The 22,410-nt window shown below is 44.7% G+C and overlaps 1 protein-coding gene across 3 annotated transcripts in view; it reads left to right on the top strand.

Moving 5' to 3' along the window:
* The window catches only part of ASTN2 (astrotactin 2), a 700,862-nt gene that overhangs the window by 181,253 nt on the left and 497,199 nt on the right, over window positions 1–22,410 (top strand). For 2 of the 3 annotated variants that reach the window (XM_084898877.1, XM_084898876.1), the window contains exon 4: window positions 21,708–21,860. The exons of the other annotated variant lie outside the window; for it this stretch is intronic. In XM_084898877.1, the coding sequence (XP_084755003.1) occupies window positions 21,708–21,860 (153 nt within the window). The remainder of the gene's footprint in view (window positions 1–21,707; window positions 21,861–22,410) is intronic. 3 annotated transcript variants of the gene reach the window in all.

The raw sequence follows: 22,410 nt of genomic DNA, 5'->3' as shown, positions 1-22,410 counted from the left end.
CCCAGTGACAGTCTCACCAGGTGACTTGGTGATGCCCTGGAGTGTAAAGCCATGAAGCCGATCAGTTACACAGGGCCAAAGTGTTCTTCAGCCAGCTCGGTGCAGCAGAAAGTGCCCTTGACTAAGAGGTGGATGCCTTTCCTCCCGCCTTCCTGTCCTGACACAGCCTCCCATTCCATTCCCACTCCCTGGGACTCAGTGTTGCCTTTACCTGTAAAGGATGGTTTCGAAGGTCTCACATACTTCTAAAAGGGATTTTAGAAACAAATGGAAGTGATTTTAGATGGGAATGTGCTTTCACACAGAACTTTATGTATTAAATAATTTACAAATCAATTGTTTACAAATAAAAATACTAGCTTAATCTATAAAAATCAGTGTTTTTGAAAGCCAGAATTAACATGGTGAGTCCCTGTTAAAGAATCAATTTATTCTTTCATTTATCTGACATATACCGATCACAGGCTCTGCACCAGGCACTCCATGCCCTGGAGGAAGACTGGAGAAATAGTAATATTTTATGCAAGCCCAGTCTTTGCTGATGTGAAAATCACTTCCACTGGGAAAGGTAGCAGCCAGGCATCTTGCATATATGAGAAGTTACATGAGCAAGGATCCATGGCAATATAGGAGCGTATAGAGAAACCAATCAGTTACATAATGGGAGAAAGACTTAATGGTCAATCCAAGTTTGAGGGAAAAAAAGTTTATTATTTGGAACCACAAATTGTACATATCAATTGAATCATGGTATGAAGGTGGCTCCTGAGTTGGGAGGTATAGACTCAAGTCAAATTCTGCCACTTCCCTGCTAAGTAATTTTTATCTGGGTATCTTGCGATGCTTATATTAGTGAGCCTGATCAGGTTATAGTCGCTGTCTTTGTGAAGATGTTTTCAAGATCTTCCTCAGAGACCAGCCCCTAACCCCATGACCCTCCCCTGAGGTCTCTTTAGGCAGTTGGGTGCATCCCTGTTTCCCTGTGCTCATTCAGTCATTCTCAGACTCTGGTAATTTCTCCAGCTTCTCTCTGGTGAGGTCTGTTCACCAGTCTAGAGTGAATATTTCTCAGGACTTCAGATAAGTTTGGCAGCTAACACTTACATGGCAACTTACGATGTGCTAATTTTTATTCATTTAATCCTCGCATTGTCCTATGTCAGTATGATAATCACCCTTATTTTTACAGATACAAAAACTGAGCCTTTTCTTACTGAGTTGCAGATGCCTGCTAGGGACAGGGAGAAGCTCCCAGCAGAGTTCATATAAGAGAAGGGACACTTTTTCCAAAGCCTGACACCATACAGCAAAGTCAGAAATTCCTGTGTCTTGTGCTCAGAGAAACCTTGCCTGTCTCGGTTCAGACCCATGTTTCAGAAATGTCTCCAGCTTCTCTCTGGTGAGAAATAGTGTCCTTGAGCCTGTTTCCTCATCTATAGCATAGAGATAACTCTCTCTATATCTTTATTATACAAGTCAACCCTTGTTATAAGGATCAACTTATATAATAAATCTGAAATAGGTTAGGTAAACCAAAAATTCTAAAAGAAGTGTGGAAATTTTGGGGGTCATTGTAACTGTGACCTGTCCCCTTTTCTCCCTTTGGGAATTTCCTCCTTTGTCCTGCCTTTTCTGAGACCTTGCTCTCTCATATCTCAGTGTATGAATCTTACATCATCTTTAAGAGTTAGTTCAAAAGCCCCTTACTCTATGAAGCTTTCTTCAACTCTTAACTCCCAACCCTTTGCTACACCTGTTGTGAGGTTTTCATTCTGCCTGCTCTTATAGGAGCTATCATTAGAAACCTTTCCCAATAAAAACTACAGACATAGAGGATCATTATCATCATGATTATTCATCGTCATCATCACCATCATCCTCATTCCATTATAGCTCTCCGAGTTGTTGTCCCTTCTTCAGAGCTCAAGACAATACCTGGGTTGGTGCCGTTTGAGTTTTTTGTGTTGGATGCACAGAGTGTTTATAAACTGGAGGTCACATACTTTACATTTCATTTTTTAAAAATCTTGATTGCTTGCCTACTACACTCTAGGTGCTGTCAATATAATCCTATATAATAAAAGGCTAATCTGCAAATAGACCAAACTGTAGAACAACCAAACAACCGGTCATTATGATGTGTGCTGATCACCAGGTGTGTGTGGAACATGACAGGTGTCGGCCGCTGCGGGATGGTGGAACAGGTGAGCGGGGCTGCCAGACCAAGGTGGGGAGCTGGTCACTGCCATTGGGGCGAGCCTCTGGTGGTTACTAAAAATTCTTTGCTCCCGCACACTGCAGTCCTGCCTGGCACTTGCACCTATAGCTGGCACTGGAGACACCGCTTGCACCCACTGCCAGTGCCCAGTTCATTTGGCGCTATCAGTGGTACAAGCAGTGGTTGCCAGCCCCAATTGCCCCTGAGGGTTTTTCCACCTCCCCCTGCTCCTGAGGTGTGAGCAGGGCTGGTGCAGTCAGTGTGTTGGAGTGGAGGCAGTGGGAGGGGCCAGGCAGGTGAGTGGAAGATGGGCCAAGACCTGCCCCTGTGCCTATCACAGCCTCTCACCCACAGTTCCTTTCACGGTGCACAAATTCATGCACTGGGCCCCTATTAGTTAATAAAATAAAGTATTTTCATTTATCTAACTTGCATTTAGAATGGCTGAATAAATACATAGTATAATGTCAAGTGATATGTTTAATGAAGAAAAATAAAGCAGAGCAAGGTGTTAGAACATGAGCACTCTTACGTTTGACAACTCTGTTGTGGGCATCTCAGTCACCTTCCAACAGCCTTCTTAGGAAGGTTTATTCTGAGTTATTTTCATACAGGTGAGAAAAGGATCTCTCCAGTCATACACCGCACTACTCATTCCGTGTCATCATGGCCAACTCCCGTGGACCTGACCCCTTAACTCCAGGAACTTGAACTTGAAGTGCTCTTGCTGTCATGGTGTAGTGGAAACTTGAAAGAGTTATAGGTACAATCCCTTAGACTATTGTTCAGCAAGTATTCACTCTCCATCTGCCACTGTGAGCCAGGCTTACTTTCCTATCCTATCCATATAGGGCTTGACCACTTGACTGACCTTGATCATTGGCTTATTAGCAGGTGAGACACAGCAAAAGTTTGAAATGTGCTTGCACCGTGGAGTTTCCTTCTTGTGCCTTCTCACATCTCTGTGGGAAGATGCCCCACATAGCCTGCTGGTCAAAGAGGATGAGACGCCCGTGAGGTAGACCTGAACCCAACCTGCAGCTTGAAGCAAGCAAAACCCAGTCTGAGCAATCTGACCCTCACTTAACCCACAGACCCATAGATTAATATAGTCTTGAATGAGACGGAAAAAAAAAAAAAACCACAAAAAACAGTTGGAGTGATATTTAATGGTAGTAACTAGCTAATAGTAGAATCAAGGATTAAATAAAACTTAGCTTCACTCTAGCTCAGTGATCAGCAAACTGTGGCTTACTAGCCTCATGTGGCTCTTTGGCCCCTTGAATGTGGTTCTTCCACAAAATACTACGTCCTGGCTGAGTCTATTTTGAAGAAGTGGCATTAGAAGAAGTTTAAGTTTTAAAAATTTGGCTCTCAAAAGGAATTTCAGTCGTTGTGCTGTTGATATTTGGCTCTGTTGACAAGTTTGCTGATCATTGTTCTAGCTCTTTACTTTAGCCAATACATTGACAACTTTTTTAACTTCTTAGATATTCAGTTCCTTCACCTATAAATTGGTAAACAAAAAAGTCAACAAATAAAAAGCAAACTTCATGAATTTGCTTTCATGTAGAAATCAGGTGATGTGTATGAAACATCTGGCATATGATAGATGCTCAATACATTTTTTCCTGAATATCTAAAAACTTTAAGCATGCTTCTTGACTTCCTCCTAGAAATACTCGGTCAAGCTCAGCTTCCCACACAAGGACTCTGCCAGGTCTTCTGGATGCGCTGACTTTTTCCCTGCCGCCTTCGCCAGTCTTCATGCTTGTCCCTCAGTAATCACTTCAACATTTTTTCTTTCTGCTTGAGAAATTTCAATAAGCGTGTAGCACGAGTTGGGTAGTTCATATTGGCATTTGAGCTTCCACTATGTGTTTATAATTATGCTGCATTATCTTAATTACAATTACGTGAGGAAGGGAGCTGGGCAGAGGATTTAAAAAGAAAACTTCAGAAAAACGTTCCTTGAAAAATAACTCACAGTTAGGGGATGACAGGCCCGCTCTTGTGGTTATAATTGGAAATGGTACTGTTAATACAATACTTATTCATTCTATAGAATAAAAAATAAAATGGGAGCACTTTGCAATTACCCAGTTCCAAATGAAATTAACATTCCGTGGCATTTCCCACAAATGGTTGGTAGGCACACATGGATGGAGACAATTAGCTTGGAAGCGAACAAGGGCTGTAACTGGAGAGAGCATGAGGTAGGGAGGGTCAGCCACATCCAGGCGCCTGAGGGTGGAGAAACGAATTTAGACTTTGTTAAAGTTGGAAAATATTGAAGGTCAGGGTAGGCGAAATATTCAGGAAGAGCAGTGAAACTCCAAGGACTGGTCTTATAGGACAAGGTGTGGCGATATTAAGAAGCGTATTGAACAGATGAGTGGGAATGGTTGCATGAGCTATGTTTACTTCAGTTCCAAGTTCAATCCTCCACCAGCCCTCCTGGTCATTCATCTAGTCATGCCCCCTTTGTCTGGCTGGCTGAACGCCCTTGACTGTCTGTCCTGCCCAAATCCCAGAGTGTTGTTCATGATTTTGCCCAACAACGTCAGCCCTGAGGTTGATGCATGCCCAGCCAGTGTGGCTTGATGGTTGAGCATTAACCTACAAACCAGGAGGTCGGGGGCATGGAGGAGGTACCAATCAATGATTCCCTCTCATCATTGATGTTTATATCTCTTTCTCCCTCTCCCTTCCTCTCTGAAATCAATAAAGATATGTTTAGAAAAAAGAAAATTATTTATGCCGTGATTTTTTTTTTCTGTAATGAATGTTTTGATTAGTTTTGTAGGCAAGTTGATCATGGTAAGGAAGCATCACAGAAAAATCATCCCGTTGTTACTGAATATGGGAACATTCAGGTAACTTTTGGATATATTGGGGTATAGTTAACTCTCAAATCAGATTGTTACATGACCTTCAGAGGGGAAAACTAGGATGCATTCTTTGCTTTTCTCTATCTCTTCCAATTTAGATCTAAATTCAATTATGTTCTATTTGCTTTGACATTACTATAGTCAAGACCTGCACTGTCTTTTGTCTAGATCTATACATCCTCTTGGAATAAAATGCATAGTTACCAGAATTGAATCTGGGTTAGTATCTTAACTTTAACAATAGTTTGGATCCCTGAACATAATTTGAATTCTAAGGTTAAATTCATCCTCTACAAAAAGCAATTTATTGACGTGCTTACCTCGTAGGGTTGTTGTGAGTAGTAAATTGCAAAATTCAGATAAAGTGCTTAGCACAGCTCCTGGCACATGCTGAGTAGCTCAATACATTTTGGCTCGTTTTATCATTATTATCTCTATCCATTCTTCCCCTTCAGATTCCTCATCCACCCAGACAGTCACATTGATCTTTCTTAATTATATATCTGACAGTGTCACTCTTCTGATCAAAATATTTCTGTATACACATATATCTTATAATAAATTATGTATAGGCTTCTTTATTTTACTGACTAGAGTTCATATGCTTGGCTTGGTATTCAGATCTCTTCCTGATGTAGTCAGAACATCTCTCTCACCTCCTCTGCACCTCCCGGAATACTGAATTGCAGCCATGCGAAATGACTTGGCATCTTTTGAGCTGAAGATGAGTTTGAACGTTGCATCTTTCTATATGCCACCTAGGAAAGCTCTCTCCTCCTCCCGTGGTCTACCACAGCCAGCATCCATGTGCTGTTTTCATCCATGTGCTCTGCAGGTGATTGCTCAAGTCTTTTTTTTTTTAATATATTTTATTGATTTTTACAGAGAGAAAGAGAGAGGGATAGAGTTAGAAACATCGATGAGAGAGAATCATCGATCAGCTGCCTCTTGCATACACCCCTACGGGGATGTGCCCGCAACCAAGGTACATGCCCTTGATCGGAATTGAACCTGGGACCTTTTAGTCCGCAGGCTGATGCTCTATCCACTAAGCCAAACCTGTTTTGGCTGGACCCCTCTTTCCACTTGGCTTTCTGGAAGTAGAACTTCACATCCTCCTCTTGTCCTTTTTATTTTAGTGATTGAGTCACCAGTTAATTGAATTGTTTTGCCTGTCCAGCCCAACTTAATCCCACCCTTAATTTAACTTCACCTTAGTACCATTCATTGCATCGTCAGGCTTTTTGGAGACCTGATTCTGAAATGCCACCTGGATGATGGGTTTCCTACTGACTTGGATCTATGTGTCTTTTTTTGTTCCAGCCTCTAATTGCTGGAGAGTTCATGTTCTCCCTCCACTTCCCTCTTCTGTGTTCAAACACAGTTCAGGATATAGATGTACTGGCTGTAGAAAAGAGGCAGGTGGGAGGTGTGGGCTTTCTCTTGTCGATGCCTTCCTTTTTCAGGCATCATTAGCTTATTCCATGCCACTGGAGACTTGACAATTTGCTGCACCACTGCTGATAACTTGCTGTTCTATCTCAGCTTTCTTCTGCCTAACTTCCGATAATTAATCAATTCTTTGTGAGCCCAGGTGCATGGACAAGAGGGTTTGTGTCTGTGTGTGTTGGAGGGATGAAGAAGGAGTTGGGAATGGCATCTTCCCAATCTTGAATTTCTAAGATCAAGGTGGATTTCTTTAGGTTTCTGCTAAGAAGGAAGCAATTCAAATTAAGATTTTTAAAATTCTTCTACAGTTATTGATAGGCAATTAGAATAAAAATTAGAGCCTCACATTTTAAATTCACAGAATAATGGACTTTTAGAATTACTTCTGGTCTTCCCTGTCTTTATGCAATATTTGAATCTCCTCTGTGTTATTTTTGGGATATGACACCTCTGCCTGATTTCTTCCCATTTCAGAGGACTTACCCGCCACACCTGCCCCCGCCCCCCACCCCCCCAAGCTTCTCTTTCCATGTTTAGAAAGTTCTGTCATATAGTGGGCTTATAAAATAAGTGTTAATACTTTGTTAATTATTATTAATTTTAAGACTGTGGATTTGATCCAAGACAGCCCTCCCATTTACCCCCTAGGTTACCTTGGTTCAGTGATTCTCAACTAGGGTTGATTGTTAACCTGCCAGGGCTATTGGGCAATATTTGAAGACACTTTTGGTCACTTGCATCTAATTAGCCAAGGATGCTGCCAAACATCCTAAAATACACAGGTCAGTCCTCACAACAAATAATTGTTCAGTCCCATATGTCAGTCATGCTGAGATTGCAAACCCTGTCTTTAGTGCCGAACCTTATCTGACTCAGGGCCAGTTTTCCCACCAGCAAAAGAGAAATGTAGAGTTTGCCTCACAGTATTGTTGAGAATTACATGAAATTATATTGGCAAATCACTTGATTTTTTTTAAAGAAACAAATTTTAATTACAGTTGACATCCAACATTCTATTAGTTTCAGGTGTACAACACAGTGTTTAGACATTTATGTAAGTTACCAAGTGATCACCCTGATAAGTCTAGTGCCCATATGACAACTTTCATTAAGTTACTATAATATTATCGACTACATTTCCTATGCTGTTCTTTACATCCGTGTGACTGTTTTTATAACTGGCAATTTGTATATCTTATTCTCTTCCCTATTTCACCCACGTTAGCAGGTCCCTGGCCCAATTTAAGCACTCAAAAAATTAGCTCTTGTAATTATCACTATAAGTCATGTACCATGGGACATGGGGCATAGTAAGAATGTTAACCATTAGTATTAAAAATTGTACTAGTACTATAGCCATTCAGATAATCGAAGCAGTTAATATTTACTACCTTACCATGTCTTACTTGTTTCTTATGATATCATTACAGCCTTCATATGGGGCTAGCTTCTCATAGCTGGACCTGTTCCTACTTTGCTAATATGATGTGTAGCATGACACTCAGGCCTTAATGTAGTCCTCTGGGTGTGGTCTGAGTAGTGCACAGTAGAGATGTCCGCTTATGCATTTATGAAAGTAGCCTAGGAAATATATGTTACTTTCTCAGTGATCACCTTACTGTTAACTCACATTGAGATCTCTGATGCCCAAATTATTGAATGGAAATCATAGTAAGAAAACGAGGAAAGACACCCAGCAGAACATGTGTTTATTACATTATTGGAGAAAAGTCCCCCAAGATCTAGTCAGGCACCCTGTCCAATTTAGGCATGGGGTGTCCAAAATCCGGAGGTGCAAATTAGAAGATGACAGATAAGAGACAGAGGATGAGTAAGAAAAGGGGGTCCTCTGAGAAGAGAGAGAGAGAGAGAGAGAGAGAGAGAGAGAGAGAGAGAGAGAGAGAGAGAATCCTATATAATAAAAGGCTAATATGCAATCTACCAGAAGTTTGACCAGGGGGCAGGACTGGCTGGCAAACTGTCTGTGGCCCCTCCCCCTGGCCAGACCCGCCCACGATTGCCCCCTCCCCCAACCCTGATCAGGGTGAGTGGGCTGGACCCCACCTGTGCATGAATTCGTGCACCAGGCCTCTAGTGCTGTTTATAACCCTGAATCAGGCTAGAGCAGCAGCTGGCACGGAAGCCTCCTCCCAGGGCTGCCAAACGGGCTTGGTTTGCAGGTTCTATCACAGCCCCTCTGCCTGTCTCATTTTCTCACACTTCGCTACCTTGCTGTGCACATCTAGCAAAATGAGAGTATTCCTCAAGACCTACCCGCCCATGCTTACAGGCTCTCTGTACAAATGGCTCCCTGCGATGGATCTCTATTATTTCACCAAAAACATCAGAGGAGGAATTTGTTCTGCTCCACTAAAGGCCTGATTTCCTGCCCTCTCTACTGCAGTAGCTTAGTTTTTTGTCTGCTTTTTGGGAAAAAGATAGAGAATAAAGGAAATATCCATACCTGAGCTGAGGCAGTTTTAACCAGGGCTAAGGAAGGAAGGAAGAAGATAATTCAGGATTATCGAGCCAGGGGATAAAACTAACTCCTAAGATGCATGTGTGACCTCATATCCAGGTGGTACCCACCCATGGGCGCTTGGGATGGTCCCACCATTCCGTAGCTGATCCCTTTTATGTTCCTTCCATGTCCTTCTTTGGCTCCTCCTTCGATTTGCATGATTCCAGCATAGTTGAGATCATAGGTGTCAGACCAGCTTGGACTCCAGGCCCAGCTCTGCCCCCATATGGGGTTAACTACTATCACCCACTTCCCAGGCTTATGGCGAGCAGCATATGAGGTCATGGTGCCTGACATTGAGTAAAGCCAACAAGTCAGCAGTATGACTTCATGGTATCACTAGAGTGCTCACTTACATCTGTCTTATAGTTGTCCTTCTCTCCGTTAGTGAATGAGAAAGAGCCGAGGCTCAGGGAGGCACTATCTTTGTACACAAGGGTGAGCAGATGTTAACAGGTAGAGCCAGGACTTGAACCTCAGCTTCATAATAAGATAAGTTCACACTGTGTGTTTACCGTGTTGTTTTGTTTCCTTTCGTTGTACGCATGCTATCTATTTGATTAGGGCTGTGAAGAGCAGAACTTAGAACCCCAGTCTTCACTAGTAATAGTGAGGTGGCAATGTTGCAAACTTTATAGTGACCCGGCTTAACAAATGTTTTCACATGCACCTCATAGAAGTGTTTATTTCCTAAGGTTCAGAGAGGCTGGGTGAGGTGTCCCAGATCACACATCAGCGAGGCTCACACCAGAGACCTGGTCTTCCCCCAGGTATGCTGAGTTTCTGACTCAGGATTCCGTGCTGTCCCCTCCCGCGAGGTTGTTCTCTCACTTTCTGCTTCCGTCTTCGTGTGGTGGTTCCATGTAATCTCAAGCAATAAAGCAAGCCTGCTCTAGCCGTCATGTAGAAATGGGAAATTGAAATTATAAGTCATTAAATGGAAAATCCTGAGCCTCATAGTAACGCCAACTCAGCCTCCATCCATTATTGTCTATATATTTAGCCAGTCTATTTTTAAGAGCTTAATATTGAGAAATAGGACATACTTATAATGCAGCTGCATTAATTTTACTCCCCAGTCCCTGCCATTCGCTATAGTTGACTTACATGTGTTTAAATTTATAACCACCCTTTTGCAGTGGGAAGGCTTGCCCTTAGTTTAAAGGAAGCTGGGTGGGAAAAGCTGCCTGTTGAAGCAGTGAGAACTGTACACGTTCATAAGTCAGCTCTCTGGTCAGCCACTTCCTCCCCCTCTCCCCCACCACCACAGCATGAGTCAGTAATATACCTATGTCGCAACACATTTTTTTCATATTTCTCATTCAGTGCCCAGTTATATAGACTCTAAAATGTGTGTTCATTCATTCAGCAAGCATAGCCAATCCTGAAGGCTCTGAATGGATATGTTAACAGTCTTAATGCCCATGAAGAGATGGCTGTCATTTCTGGGATCATCCTCATAATTATCAGTAATATGGTCTAAAGGGAAGCTGGCTGACAGGGCTCCTTCCCCCACTCCAAAGTCATTTCATGAAGCCATGCTCATTGGTCTCACTCCAAAATAAGCCACGAAGTAGTATTTGAAGGTATTTGTCCAGCTCTGCTATGTATAGGCTATATGACCCTTGAAAATTTAATTAACCTTGGTGTGCTCCAGTTATCCATTTGTAAGCTTACTATAATTATATTTACTTGGGAAGGTTGTGTATCAGTCAATTCTTACCACAGAATGTTATATAACAAATAACTACAACATCTCAGTGACATCCAGTAATAAACATGGGACTTGCCACGTATCTGAGGACCGGATGGGATAGAGGGTTGTGCTCACCTTAGATGGGTTTGTTCATCCTCCCCGGGGTGGCTGGGATCAGTGACCTGGGTGGTAGGTCAGGTGACTCCTCTGTGTTGTAGAGCTGTGACTCTCCCAGGAGTTGCTCTTCTTCCTGGAGCCAGGAGGCTCGCTGGGACAGGTCCTCCTCGTGCTGGTGGCAGGTGTACATGTGTGAGCAAAAATATGCGATGCCTCTGGAAGCTCAGGCTCATAACTAGTACATGCTGATTCCCACCCACATCCCATTGGCCCAAAAAGGTCACAGAGCCAGGCACAAGTCAAAGGTCAATGAAGCACACTCCATCTCTACTGATGGAGACTGTACCCAGGGTATGGGTGCAGGGAGGGGTGAATAATTCCATAGACTACAGTCAGTTATGAGAATTACATTAAATGATGGCTATATTTACCTTAAAATAATACCTGTCACCTTACAAAGATTCCATAAATGGTAAATGTCATTACTACAGTAGTGATTGTGCTTGCATGACTAATGAGATAATATTGGCAAATTGGAATGGTAGGTTCAGGTGAACCTTGCGATTAGATAAATTGGCCAGTTTCAGGGTAAGTCTCTGGGGGAAGAAAGAAACCAAGAGGAGGTTAAATGTCTGGGGAGGGAAGGACTGGGGGTAAGAGTGTGGGTGGTACTCTCCTCTCCTTGCCCACCAGCTGGCAGAAAAACAACTGCTCTGGCTCCTAATGATGGAGCAAGACCTTCGTCTGCAATGGATATATGTGTTCCCAAGTGTTTGCCACAATAGAACAGAAACCACGACCTGGTGATTGATCTCTGGGAGGTCGAAGCACAGACTTGATGAGCATGGCACAGCATGCAGTGAGAGTATACGGAGGACCATGGGCAGAAACTACATTTTCAGGTTCCAGGTTATGGCTACATAGGAGGCATGGCCATGATGGGGATGGGCTGAGGTATAGTGCTGATGGAATCCACGCGTGTCACAGAGGCCGGGGATGATAGTGAAATTTATACACGATAGGAAAATGGGGAATTAGAGTCCAGTAGTTAATCAAAGTCCAAGACTTACCCACTAGGGAAATGGAGAACTTAGCCTGTATTGAGCTCTGCCTTGGTGCAGGCCCCCTCTACAAGCTTATCTCAATTAAGCTGGATAACAGTAATGATAACAAAGGCTCTACTTTATTGAGTGCTTAATCCGTTTGGGGGTTCTGTGCTAAAACTTTGCATATATTATTGCATTGAGTTAAATGCAAAAAAAAAAAAAAAAAAAAAAAAAACCTACAGAAACTTACAATTCTTGAGGGAGATTTCTGCTTAAGGTTTTAGAGAGGAGGAACTGGGGCTTAGAGAAGGAAAGGAACATACCCAGTAGCCAGTCCCATGCTGTGTAAGTGGTAGAAGGGAGCTTTAAATCCAGGTTTGTTGTACATGCATGTGTCTGAGATGACAGTAACAGGGACAGGAGAGGACAATGAGTTTGGAAAGCAGAGCTCACAAAGTAGCTGGACTTTTGAGCTGGGATCTGGGCGAGTCCACCCTCCTTCCTTTCTCAAAGGTGGATTTTCTGGGTAATAAAGTTGTCTCTCACTGTAAGTTCTAGAAGAACCAAACTCTGTGGCATTTTCTCTACAGTCATTGCCGCTGCCCCCTGCTGATGCTTCTATTTGCATCGCCCTCTTTACCTGGTTCTGAATTCTTTAAGGCTCAGCCGACTGGAGTCTACTCTGGGAAAAGTCCAAAGCTTTGTGCTCACAGAAGGAATTAGAGGACTCACTTCTGGTGTTCTCATCACATGTCTCTTTCTATCTAGATGTTCAGCACAATCCATTTTCATTGTCTTTCCCTGCTTCTTCCAGTAAACAGCGTCACCTTTGTAAGAAGGGGCACTCCTCAGCTCATCACTGTGTCCCCAGTCTCCATCTCGATACACTGCTCAGTCAGGGGTTGGATGGAGAATTCCAGAAGTGTCCCAGAGGTGCCCTCCAGGGCCAAGGGGTGCTGAGTCACACACACGGCCTTCCCGTCCATTTACAGAAGGGATGAGTCTAGGAGAGGAATTGGGCTAGTGACTGGGAGTCCCATAGGATTCTGGGCATGTGCAGGCCACCAGTTGGGTGGAAACTTTGGATTTGCTCTCACTGCTGCTTTAAGATCTTTTGGGCAATAATACTAGTAACTCTCATCTTGAAAATCCTTTCTCTACTGGGCCCTGTGATACACAGTTGAACATTTTATTTAATCCAAAAGCAGCTTGATGGGGTTGGAGTTATAAACCCCAATTTTAACACTCAGAGAAACCGAGGCTCTGAGTGGTTCAATGATTTGCCCACATCTCACAGCTGGGAAGAAACACGGCTAATATTCCAAACTGTGCCTGGTTCTGGCACCTTTTCCAAGGTCGCACCCTGCAACTGAGATGGTAATAAGTGACCAAGAAGTCTCTGTCCAATCCTATCTAGTTGCTGGCCCCTTTCTTTCTTGACCTGGACTTGTGGGTGTGTCATCTCAGCCCCAATTAGACCTTTGCAAACCTCCTTTGCTTCTTTGGCTCCATACAGTGGGAGGCTGTATGGATGGCATTCTTTGGAAGGGGTGAAAAGGCGTTGCAAACTGATGAGTGCAGTCCTGTGCTCACTGCATCCATCTCCTGGAAAGCATATAGTTTATTGACATTTGGAATGACAGGGCCTTGGAGCAGGCAGAATCTTAGAGGCCCTCGGTGTCCCCTGAGGGGCCGTGGAGCCAGCTCCAGAGAAGCGGTAAGGGGCTGTGTTTTTAACAGAGCGGAAGACAATATCACTAAATTCAACTCCATCATTCGAACTCAGTGCAGCTCTCCGGCAGAAATATGACCACCCTGCACATCCTTTGTATTCCCCGGCAGGCCCAGGATGGTATACATAAGGAAAGGCTATTTCTATGCTTTCCAATTTATATTTGCTGCTGTTTATCCATTTTTCTTGTCTGCAGGCACTTGCACGAAGATAAGCTGTGCCAGGCCTCAAAGGTTTAAGAAAATATGTGGGAGAAAAAACTACCAAGGGAGAAAATTCTATCCATCAACTTTTTATCCCTGAGAATTGGGAAGAGGTGGCCATTTTTTAAAATGTGTGATGGGTTTTAAATGTCTTCTGCTGGCGGAGTCTTCTCTTCTGGCTAAGAAACACTTGACCATTTTCTTTCTTATTTTATTTTATTTTTTCTTTTCGTGAGGTGGTAATGTGAGGTGTGAGATGCAGATGACTGGGCTCTCACGGATTCCAAATTTCGTCTTTCTTTGCATTTCCATCATGTCTTCCCTGCTGAGGTGTGCTTGAGGCCGGAGCTGTCTTCTCTTAGTTCTGTCCTTCCAATCCTGGCATCTGAGTGTGCCCAGTCCGAAGCCTAGGGATGCAAGTTGAGGTTATATTATGGGTTCTTCAGAGAAGCAGAGCCAATAGGAGAGATAGGTATAGATTGGTTATATGCTTCCCCTCTCTCTATAGAATTGACCCTTGAACAATGTAGGGGTTAGGGATGCTGACTTCTTGCATAGTGGAAAAATACACATATAGTTTTTGACTCTGTATTTATTGAAAAAAAAATCTTTATATAAGTGGACCTATACAGTTCAAACTGTGTTATTCAAGGATCAGCTCTATATATTTCTATATTTATATCATCTCTATATTTATTGACAAATTGATTGATTGACTTTAAGGAATTGATTAATATGATTGTGGAGGCTGATAATTACAAAATGTTCAGGGTTAGCTGTTCCACTGGAGACCAGGGACAGTGTTGATGTTGCAGCTCGAGTCTGAAGTAGGTCTGTTGGCAGAATTTTTTTTCCCTTGGGAGGGAGGATTGTTTGATATCTGTTAGGGCCCTCAGCTAATTGGATGAAGTCCACTGACATTATGAAGAATTATCTGCCTTACCCAGAATCTAGTAATTTAAATGTCCATCTCAACGAAAAAATACCTTCATACAAATGTCTGGAATAACGTCTGACCAAATGTCTGGGTGCCATGGCCTAGACAAGTTGACACATACATGAAACATCACAAGATCTGAGGCTGAACTTATCCTAGAACTTGGGAGAGCGGAAGAGTAGTGGAAATAGGAGACCTGAATGTGGGACCATGTGCTCCTGCTTGTTTTTATCATGACTTGTCTCCCACTGCTCCTGTTTTCACATCTGAATACGAGTGTATATACTGTCTAAAATAATGGCCAAAGTGGATATTTTATAATGAAGGCAACTTTCAAAAAGAATGAATGAACTGATTGACCCAGTATGAAGCTTACGGGTGAGAGAAAGGTGGGTAATGACGGCCTCTGGAGCACTCACTGCATTCTTGAAGCTCTGGGAGACATTTTACATATATAATTACCCTCATCCACCAGTGACCTGCAGACATTTACAGAGAAGGAGACTAGGGATGTAAAAGAGAAGGGAGTGACTCAAGGATACCCAGAGGCAGAGTTTACATTGGGACACTTTGTCGCTTGCACAGGCACAGGAGGGCAAATGGCCAACTAATGCCCACTTGTGTCTTGGTTCTCTAAGCAGAGTCTGTAAGAGACAGAACTGGGGAAACGGGGCATGAGCTGAGCTTGGCACCTCCAGGATGGACAGTCCTGACCATCAGCACTGAGCACAGTTACACTGGTCCCACTTCAGCCACAGCCCGGTTGCTTGGGGCTCCTAGCCTACGTGTTAAAAAGGGCTAGGCTGTCATCCTCACTTTGCAGGTCACAGACGAACTCCAAGACTGAGATACTCAATTGCCACCCACCAGCAGCCGAGAGAGAGAGAGAGAGGGAGAGAGAGAGAGAGAGAGAGAGAGAGAGAGAGAGAATAGATGTTGGGTGATACAGTGGGTAGGCCCATGTCATCAGAGTCCCCATAATCTGGCTCCAAACCACAGCTCTGCCATTTCTAAGCTGTGTGACTCTCAGCGATGGTTTACTTCCCTGAGTGCGAGTTTCCTCATCTCTGAACAACTGCTCAGGATGCTTACCTTTCAGGTGTATGAGGAGGAATCAGTGAGAGAACACAAGGAAATGCCAAGCTTCTTGTCTGGCTGATGGGTATTCAAGAATGGTGACTTTCCTTTCTACAGATGCTAGGTGAGTTTAGAAAACTTAAAGTGGAGGCTAATGGTGCTACAGGCACTTGAACCTGAACGTATATGATGTTTAGTAGTTAAACATCCCGGGATGAGAGGGGGAGAGAGGAGCAGGTGAGAGTTGGGTCTCAGGACTGCCGAGTATCGGCGTGGACACAGCGTGCGGCGCCTTCTGCGGGATGGAGCATCAGGCAGAAGCTTGCCTGGAGTCTGGAAACAGACACATGCCTGGCAAAGGCACTCAGGATCCGCCTTCTTTCCTTCTTTCTCTTCTTGTTCCCTCTCTGTCTCCTAGCCTGCCCTTCCTGCCCCTCCATCCCTCTCTTTCATTTCTCTCTCCAGATTTTTCTCGCCCTCTCTCTCCTCTTCTCTCCACTCTTCTTTGCCTCTTCCTTTCCTACCCCTATCCTTAATTATTGTACCCAGTTTTACTTTCCACTCTTGTGATCTCTTTCTCCTCTTCCCTCCCCCCTTTTCCTCTCCTCTCCTCTCTCTCCCTGTCTTTCTCCCTCTCCCCCCTCTCTTTCCCTCTCCTTCTCTGCTGTGACTTGGGGACTAGGGCTCCTCTGCACAGGCCCCAGTCATTCATTCTCATTAAACTTGACAATCTCTCATATGTCAATTAGGAGGCAGCCCCCTCCCTCCCTCCCTTGCCTGGGCCTGCCGCGATGCTCAGATCAAGCACCATCTGTTGCATTCAGCCAGGCGACGGCAAGCGTTTTGCTGCTCTGGGGAGGCAGAGCTCAGCGGGTACCAGGAGGTACTGTGGCTTGTTTGGACAACTTGATCTATTGATATTGATGGAGATCCTGAATGCGATTGGGAGGGCTGGTGTGGGAGGGAGAATGGTGCCCAGGAGGAAAGGAGCCATGGAGGGGGTTTTGCACAAGCACTTCCTCCTCTCAGCTGCTCTGGGCTTCTGGCACTGTCACTGTCGCCGAGGCAAGAACAGCCAAACAGATGGAAGGGATTTGCTGTGGTCAGGAGGAGAAACCCCGCGGCTCAGCAAGCATTCTCTCTCTGTGTGTCTTCTTCTCCTCCTGCTATCGGCAGCAGCTCAGGAGAAAGCAAAGCAGAGATAACAGGGTGGGGAGAAGCTGACCTTTAACAGCTGCTGAATGTCAGAGCCATGATGAAAAGGGAGGCGTCAAGGTTCTAGACCTAGATGGACAATGGGAGTTTTAGGAAAAATTCAATAAAGTAACTATTGATCGAGGTACATGCAGAGTGAAGAGAATCAACATGGGGCACTGAGGAACCAGGGACAAGAATGTTCAGGAAACCACTGCCCACCCCTAGAACTGTGGACCATCTGGGAGAGGAAACTATTTTGCTGGAGCCATGAGAACAGGCTGTGAAAATGGACAGAAGGCGCCATGGTCAAGGATCCCAGTACCTATCAGAAATATGACGCAGAGACAGGGAAGGGCATGGGAAGACACACCCCCAGATTCTGTCCTTCCACATCCTGCAGAGATCTCACTGGGGAAACTCAGAACTAGGTAACAAGGAGCCATGCAGCACCCCACAGAGAGTCTGCCTCCAGGACATAGAGTAAGGCAAAGTGAACCTGGGTGGAGGGTGAATCTGGGGGTGCAGATGGGGAACAGATGGTGTAGATGAAGAAGGAAATTGTTCTGTTGCCTGTACTGTGCCAGAAGCTCACATGCTGAGCATGCACGCACTGCCTCTACCTTTTCTAAGGAATGCATTGTGGGTTCTCTATAGAACCCATTTCTCTCATGGGAGAGAAATGGGCTATAGAACCCATTTCTCTCATGGGAGAGAAATGGGTTCTCTATAGAATTGCATTGTGGGTTCTCTATAGAACCCATATGTCTACTTACTGTCTACTCAACGCCTCCACTTAGACATCTGGAAGGCACCATATGTTTTCCTATCTCAAACCTGTTATCTTCCAGGGTTCCTCTTCAGACTGTGAGTTACCATCATTCCAGAAGATCAGGGGTCATCCTCCTTACCGCCCTCCCCCATGTCCACCTTTCCCAATCACTTGCCACATTTGGAGGAGTTGTACCTAAAAAATAACTATTTGATTTGCCCACTTATCTCTTTCAACTGATCTACTCTTTTTGTTTCTACTCTCTGCTACTCTGTCCACTTGATTTCTACTATCTTATCCAGGTAGATATATCATCCCATGAGTGGACTTTTGCACAGTCTCCTATTTGATCTTCTCACTTCCATTTTTGTCCTTCTGCAATGAGTTTTCTCTCTCTGATCTGAGCAGTCTTCCCTAAATAAAGACATGGACAACTTGATATTGATATTGATAGAGCTACTGAATGGGATTGGGAGGGTTTAGGTTGGTACACAGGAGGAAATAAGCCATGGAAATCAGCATGTTCTATCCTTAACAAGTCCCAGAACAGTTAGGGTCTGGGTCGGGGTCAGGGTTAAGGTCAAGGTCAGGTTTAGCGATAGGACTCCCTACCGCTCCATCTTTATCTCAGGTCACTCACCAGTGTTCTAGGCCCAGTGGCTATTTTAGCTCTTTCTCATATTCTTCTCCCAGGAAAGTATTTCGACTCTTTGTCTGCCTCTTTTGCTTCTTTCACCTCACTCCCCTCCTCACCCCCCACTTCCTTCTCACCTGATTAACACATGTTCTTTTCAGATCTTCACACCGCTCACTAAGGGAGTGTCCATAGTTTTCCTAGACTAGGTCCTGATCCTCTAATAGAACCTCTGACATAATCATCCACATCTCCTTTAATATATACACTGAGTGCCAGATTATTATGCATTCAGAGATCATAATAATCTGGCCACTCAGCGTATCTGTATATATCTTATTTGTAAATTTCATAGTTCTGTGTTAACCATTTCATTAATATTAGCCTTCCTGTCCACGTGGTGTGCATTAAGACAGTTGTTTGGTATGTTTTTTACAACATTGCACCTTGTAGTGGACACATATCTGTATCCCCCACCAATTCATTTGCTGAAGCTTTCCCCTCCAAGTGACTGTGTTGTCTACTTGGGCTGCCATGCCCAGACGCTGTAGACTGGGTGGCTTAACCACCAGGATGAATCTCCTTTCAGCTCTAGAGGCTGGAAGGCCAGCACTTTGGGTTCTGGCTTTTGGACAGCCTTCTCCTCACTGTGCCCATGCGTGTGGCCTTGCCTTGCTGTGCACATCAGGAGAGTTCCTCTTCGTCTTCCTATGAAGACACCAACTGTGTTGTTAGAGTCCCTTAGGACCTCATTTAACTTTACCCACTAAAAGCCCAATCTCCAAATACAGTCCCATCGGGGGTTAAGTCTTCAGGATGTGACACTGGAGGCAGACAGTTCAATCCACAGCAGGCAGCAGACTTAGTTGCTCTAGGTTTTTTCTTACCATAGCATAGCACCACTCTTAAGAGTTTAAGCAAATCTCTCTCCTGCTGGTTTTAAAGCATGAGGATTGAGCCTGACTGTGCTTCTTAGAATTGGACTATAGCGACTCACTGGAGAGCTCTGTGTCACAGGCTCAGGAGGGGCCCAGGTTTGGGATCTTGCTCATCTTTAAGGTGATTGATTACTTGGGAAAAGGAATGGCAAGACAGGCAGGTGAGCAAGTGGAAATGCCACCACATGGTTTGCTTGTATTGCCCTTTGTCTTTTCCACAGCAAACATGGATTCTCCACTGTGTCCTCAACAATGGGCTTCTCACAGGACCCAGTGCCCAAGCCTGCCTTCTACGTCACGTAGAACTATGACATTTTCAGACAAGACATATACATATACACTGAGTGGCCAGATTATTATGATCTCTGAATGCATAATAATGTGGCCACTCAGTGTGTGTGTGTGTGTGTGTGTGTGTGTGTGTGTGTACACACACACACACACGCACACACACGAGGCCCGGAGCATGAATTTGTGCATGCGTGGGGTCTAACCAGCCTAGCCAGGGGGAGGGAACATGGGCAATTGGCCAGCCTGCCTGCTGGTCAAACTCCTGGTTGAGGGGACAATTTTCATATTAGCCTTTTATTGTATAGGATTACACTGAGTAGCTGGACTATTATGCATTCAGAGATCATAATAATCTGGCCACTCAGTGTATATATTAAAGGAGATGTGGATGATGATATAAGGGGTTCTATTAGAGCATCAGGACCTAGTCTAGGAAAACTATGGACACTCAGTGAGCGGTGTGAAGATCTGAAAAGAATATGTGTTAATCAGGAAGCGCATTGTTGAGGCGCTTCCCCACAGCCACACCTGTGTCAGCCGATAAGCGTTCCAGGGACAACATGAGCACCTTGGGAATCCGTGCTGGGATGTTCAGAGCCCCCTTTGTTCAGTCTAGTGAAACCCCTTCAAAGGAACAGGAACCGTTGGCTAGTCCCATCTCTTGGCATCAGACGGCATGTAGCTCAGACTGGGGATATTCCCCAGCATCTGACAGCATAGATGGAGAGGGCTGCGTTTGAAGATTTCAGAGTTGGGGCTCTCTTTGGGAATTTCTCAGAACAAAAGCACTGAGGCCCTTCAGCCATGTACCTTCTCCTTTCTCCTTTCCTCTCCTAGACTTTGATGTGACCACTTTCCTCCCTTCTCAAGCTTCTCTGGTTTCTTTTTCTTCTATCTTTGTTCTTGTTTTCTCTGCCAACTGACCTCACTTTGTCCATTCTCTGGAACTTTCTGCTACTTTCAGTTTTGTGGTAATGTGGCTCATAACAAATCATTGGATAGTATTGAGACAAATGGGACATTGGACTAGGAGTTAGAAAGCTTGACTTTGCCACGTGGAAGCTCGGAGTGAGTCATAAGCCTTATTTGGGGGCCTCGATTTCCTTAAGTACATTCACAAAAGGGAAATGGGAATATTGTGCCAAGTGATCTATATATCACGAAACCATAACTTTATTGCCTGAAATGTTGCTCAGCCCATATACTGCTGTCTCTCCACACTGGCCTGTTCTGGTTCAAGCCACCGCTGCCTCTGCCGGCTACCTCACAGGGCTTTGTACTGGCCTCCCTCACCAACTCTGCTAGGATTGTCCATACTCTTGTGCGCAATTGTTATCCAAGGGACTTGAAGATGCTAGTTTTGTTTAGAACTTTTCGGTGATGAGCTTTTGCCACTAGGATATAATCCAGACTCCTCAGTGCTACTTACAGGTGATCTGGCACCTCTAGCTCATCTCTTCGCACAGTCTCTTGCAGCCACAACAAACTCCTTCCATCGCTCCAGCACTGTGCTCTTTCTGGCTTCAGATCTTTGCACATGCGTCTGCTTCTACCCAGAACACTCATATCCCAAATCTTACCTTCTTTGCTCATTCCTACTCATTCTTAACATCTTGGTGACCATATTGCCTCCTCCAGGAAGCCTGCCTTGACTCCCAGAATGGGAGAGATGACCCTTCTCGCTGCTCTTCTCATATTCCATGCTTTATTATCACAGAGGGTTGGCACAAGGTTAGAAATTTCCATGTTTTGTGGATTGTGTCTAACTTTTCCCCACCAGATGTCAAGGGTTGGAGGCACTGCCTGGAACATAATAGAAGTTTGAGAAATAAGTGTGTAAGCCAGTACATGCCTCTATATTGGCACCAGTGGCTTCTGTATCATCCCTGGGTCTGGGAGGGAACTCCAGGGACTCCCGGTGGCCAGTCCCAGGCCTCCAGGGACTGGAGGTAGAGCAAGCCTTAACTTCAGCCCCATTGCCTACTCTGCAGCCGCAGCAGAGGCGACGCAGGAGACCGTGGAGTCCCTGATGCAGAAATTCAAGGAGAGTTTCCGTGCTAACACGCCCATCGAGATTGGCCAGCTGCAGCCAGCACCTCGCAGCGCCTCAGCGGGGAAGCGGAAGCGGAGGAGCAAGTCTCGAGGTAGGCTCTCCTCCACCTCTTGCGGGGCTTCAGCAGGCTGCCCCTGTGTCTGAAGATACCAGGAAGGGCTGTACCTTCTTCCCTTGCTTTCCTGTGCTCATGGTAGTCCTGCCTCTGTCTCCCTGATGGGTTGTCTCAGCCAGGGTCTTGGAGACAGCAGACCTGTGCCCTGGGTGCAGACTAGGGTTTCTGAGTCTGCTTCCTTCTCTGAGAATGAGAATATCGCATGCATGGTTAAGATCGGTTGAGAGGTTAGCCATAGTCTATGGAAAGTGCTCATCCCAAGGTCGGAGCAGAGCAGATGCTCTTTAAATGGAGGCTGGTGTCATGTGGGGGGTGGCACAACGGGAGAATGTCCAGGTGGGTTCCCAGAGCCTGGTTCCTGCCCATTCTTTCTCATCCTGAAAATTGGGGTAAGAATGGGAGTGTTGTAAGTTAGGCAGAACTGGTTCAAACTGGGTTCAGATTTGAATTTCTGTTCAATTCATGTCACTGGGGAGAGTCACTCTGTTTCTCCAAGCTACTCACAACACAGAGTCGTTATAATATC

The sequence above is a fragment of the Pipistrellus hanaki genome (assembly GCF_964339955.1).
Source record: "Pipistrellus hanaki genome assembly, chromosome: 11".
NCBI lineage: Eukaryota > Metazoa > Chordata > Mammalia > Chiroptera > Vespertilionidae > Pipistrellus > Pipistrellus hanaki.
The sequence above is the reverse complement of the archived record's forward strand: the minus strand, read 5'-3'. Positions and strand labels throughout refer to the sequence as shown.